This window comes from Bidens hawaiensis, unplaced genomic scaffold, assembly GCF_021521415.1.
Source record: "Bidens hawaiensis isolate Kalapana, Puna unplaced genomic scaffold, B.hawaiensis_p1.1 tig00016259_1, whole genome shotgun sequence".
NCBI lineage: Eukaryota > Viridiplantae > Streptophyta > Magnoliopsida > Asterales > Asteraceae > Bidens > Bidens hawaiensis.
In genome coordinates this window covers 174,135-177,218 of record NW_027492482.1, presented here as the reverse complement: position 1 = coordinate 177,218, position 3,084 = coordinate 174,135, and the positions used below count along the sequence as shown (strand labels likewise).

Here is a 3,084-nt window from a genome sequence, read left to right as displayed (position 1 = left end):
TTTTGATACATTTGGTTTTCTGGCCAGAGGCTGTGAATTTTTTTAGTAGGGTTCAACGTGTCGTACATGGAACCTCTTCGGCTCCTAGGTCCCAACACTTCGTTTTTAGTAGGATTGACTTTGTTATTCAAAAGAGGGTTGCGGCGCAACTTGTTGCCCGTTTGTCTGCCACTTTATTGTTATCGTTTTGTAGTTGTTATTCTATAGTTGAAGCCGTGAAGCCGGTTCCTGAAAAACGGGTCAATTGCTTCGTCGTCACCTTGTTGTTCAAGAATAAAATCTAAAGAAGGTGTTTGATAAACACATTAGCTCCATAAAGATATAGTTTTAGATTTGTTTAGTCATCTATGTGTGACAACTTTTGTTCATTGACATTTGACACAAACCATACATATTTTACATAACAATCTTTTGGTCATTGAGAAAGACAAAGATGATCTCATTAGTGTACTTATCTTCTTAACATGATGGAACTAAAAGAAACAATTGTTTAATTACAAACATCACAAACATGGCCATTAGGTTAATCACAACTATAATGGTAGTACCACTCTAGTAGCCCATCCAATAAACACACTAGGATAGTTGAATCTATTTATTATTATGCCTTTTTTTGGCTTATATATAGTTGCATACATGCACCATTAATTTTATCAAAAACCTTAATCTTCACAAAATATCAAAATGAATCAAAAGTGCATCATTTTCTTAGTTTTTCTTTCATTGCATTTAGCCAATGGCCAACTCAATTACTATTATTATTATTATTCATCATGTCCTAACTTACAAATGATTGTTAAATATGGTGTTTGGGATGCCATGAAGAACGACTCGAGGGTCCCCGCGTCTATTCTTCGACTTCATTTCCATGATTGTTTTGTTAATGTAATCATTTTTCAAATTTTAAGTTTAAAATGCTTTATATCGCTTATTAAAACTGTTTATCTGATTATTTGTTTTTCAAAATAAACAATACTAAATTGTTTATACAAAATAATTTATTTCACTTAAAAAAATAAGTAGTGTAAATTAAACAACTTATTGATGTATTAAAACTGTTTATCTGCTTATTTGTTTTAGGGTTATGACGGTTCTGTGCTTTTGGATGATACTGCAACCTTCAAGGGGGAAAAGAATGCGGGCCCTAATCGAAATTCGATTAGTGGGTATGAAGTTATTGACAACATAAAAGCTGACGTGGAACAGGCCTGCCCGTGGACCGTGTCATGTGTTGACATTTTGACACTTGCAGCCCAAGAAGCCGTTGTTTTGGTATTACAAATTAAAACTTTAGCAATTGTTATTTACTTGGTTTTTGTTAACGGGTCAAAACAAGTTCAACTTGAAACATGACGGGTTGGGTTTAACTTATGAGATTTTTTTTATTAAATTTTAAATTATTAATGATGATTTAGTTATTTATAAAAAATATATTATTATAGGTATCTAAATCTTTGAATTAAACTATTTAAAAAACATATATTATTATAGATATTTGCAACCCATTAGACATGTTACTTTTAGCAAAGTATTTAACAGTTTGACACATTAATAAGTAAACGGGTCGAAAATGCTATTAAGCTCTTCTATAGCTAACAAACCGAGCAGGGTAACTGGTGAGAACGGGTTTGGGTCGTTTTAAATAAATAGTCATTTTGGTTCGGGTCAGAATGAGTTCGAGTTAGAACGATTCTCCTTTACTTAACACCAATTTTATGTTTTCTTAAAAAGTTTAATTATCTTTATGCAGTCAGGAGGGCCAAACTGGATGGTTCCACTTGGCCGACGAGACGGGCTGACAGCAAACCTGAAATCAGCAAACACGGACCTGCCTTCGCCCCTTGACCCTCTAGCAACCATCACCGCTAAGTTTGCAGCAGTAGGTCTCAATTTGAGGGATGTCGTGGCTCTCTCGGGTATGACTCATTTAAAGTTTTTTCATAAGGCGGTCCAGCCCTGCGATAACGGGCCAAATGGGCTTTTGTCCTCGTTGAAACATAACCATACGTCTAAAATACTTTTGTCCAAAAAAAATAAAAAGTTATTTGTTTCATTTTATTTTATTGGGCTGGCCCGTTATAAATTAAACATAACTCGGGCCAGCCCATTAACAAGTAAGAGGCCGAAACCGCAATATCTAACTTTTTTTAAAATAATTTTTTTTTCAACCTTAATCGTCATATTTAAGACAAAAGTTGTTCAGGCTATCCGGTTTGCTGTTCGATCCGGTTATAAAAACTTTAAGAGGGGTTTTTTTCATGGTTCACAGGCGCACACACTATCGGGCTAGCTCAATGCTTCACATTCAAATACCGACTATTTAACTTCAAAGGGACCGGTCAACATGACCCGAACCTTGACACATCACTAGCCACAAGTTTAAAAACCGCGTGTCCAAATGTTGATAAATCAAACACAAACCTTAATTCCCTAGACATGGTGACTACATACACATTTGATAACGCGTATTATAAAAACCTCGTCAACAATGCCGGGCTACTAGAATCCGATCAAGCGTTAATGAGTGACCCACAAGCGGCTTCTATAGTCAACGATTATAGCATGTACCAGTATCTTTTTTATAACGATTTTGCTACATCGATGACGAAACTCGGTAATATTGGGGTGATTACAGGGCTAAATGGTGAAGTTAGAAAGAAATGTGGTGTGATCAATCATTATTAAGTTATATAGTTAGTTTGGTTGTTAATGTTATGTTGCTAGATGTTTTAAAATAAGGGTTTGACTTTGACTTTGACTTTGAACTTTGTTGTGACATCACTTGTAGTCTTGTATGTTGACTAAAATGTAATATGAGTTCATGAAGTTTTACCCATATAAAGAAATTATATACTATATAAACAAGGTTGTTTTCGAGGTTTCAAGTGTCCAAGACGAGTACTAATAAATGACACTTCTATAATTTTTTTTTTCAAAATTGATTGTTCGTTACTGATTTATTTCATTACTAGGCTCAGATCTAATACATTTTATTAGATTGTTTAATGTTTAATAAATTTGTTCAAAGTTTTTGACACTTATTGACGTCTTATCAGCCATTTTCGGTCCAATTGACTAATAACA

General features: G+C 34.1%; 1 protein-coding gene across 1 annotated transcript; it reads left to right on the top strand.

The window, feature by feature from the left end:
• Nucleotides 1–672: 672 nt before the first annotated feature.
• Nucleotides 673–2,787, top strand: LOC143551048 (peroxidase 10-like). Its single transcript, XM_077041575.1, has 4 exons — nucleotides 673–885; nucleotides 1,081–1,272; nucleotides 1,751–1,916; nucleotides 2,270–2,787. Exons 1-4 carry the CDS (start codon nucleotides 685–687, stop codon nucleotides 2,683–2,685), a joined length of 975 nt encoding a protein of 324 aa, XP_076897690.1. The 5' UTR covers nucleotides 673–684; the 3' UTR covers nucleotides 2,686–2,787.
• Nucleotides 2,788–3,084: the final 297 nt, after the last annotated feature.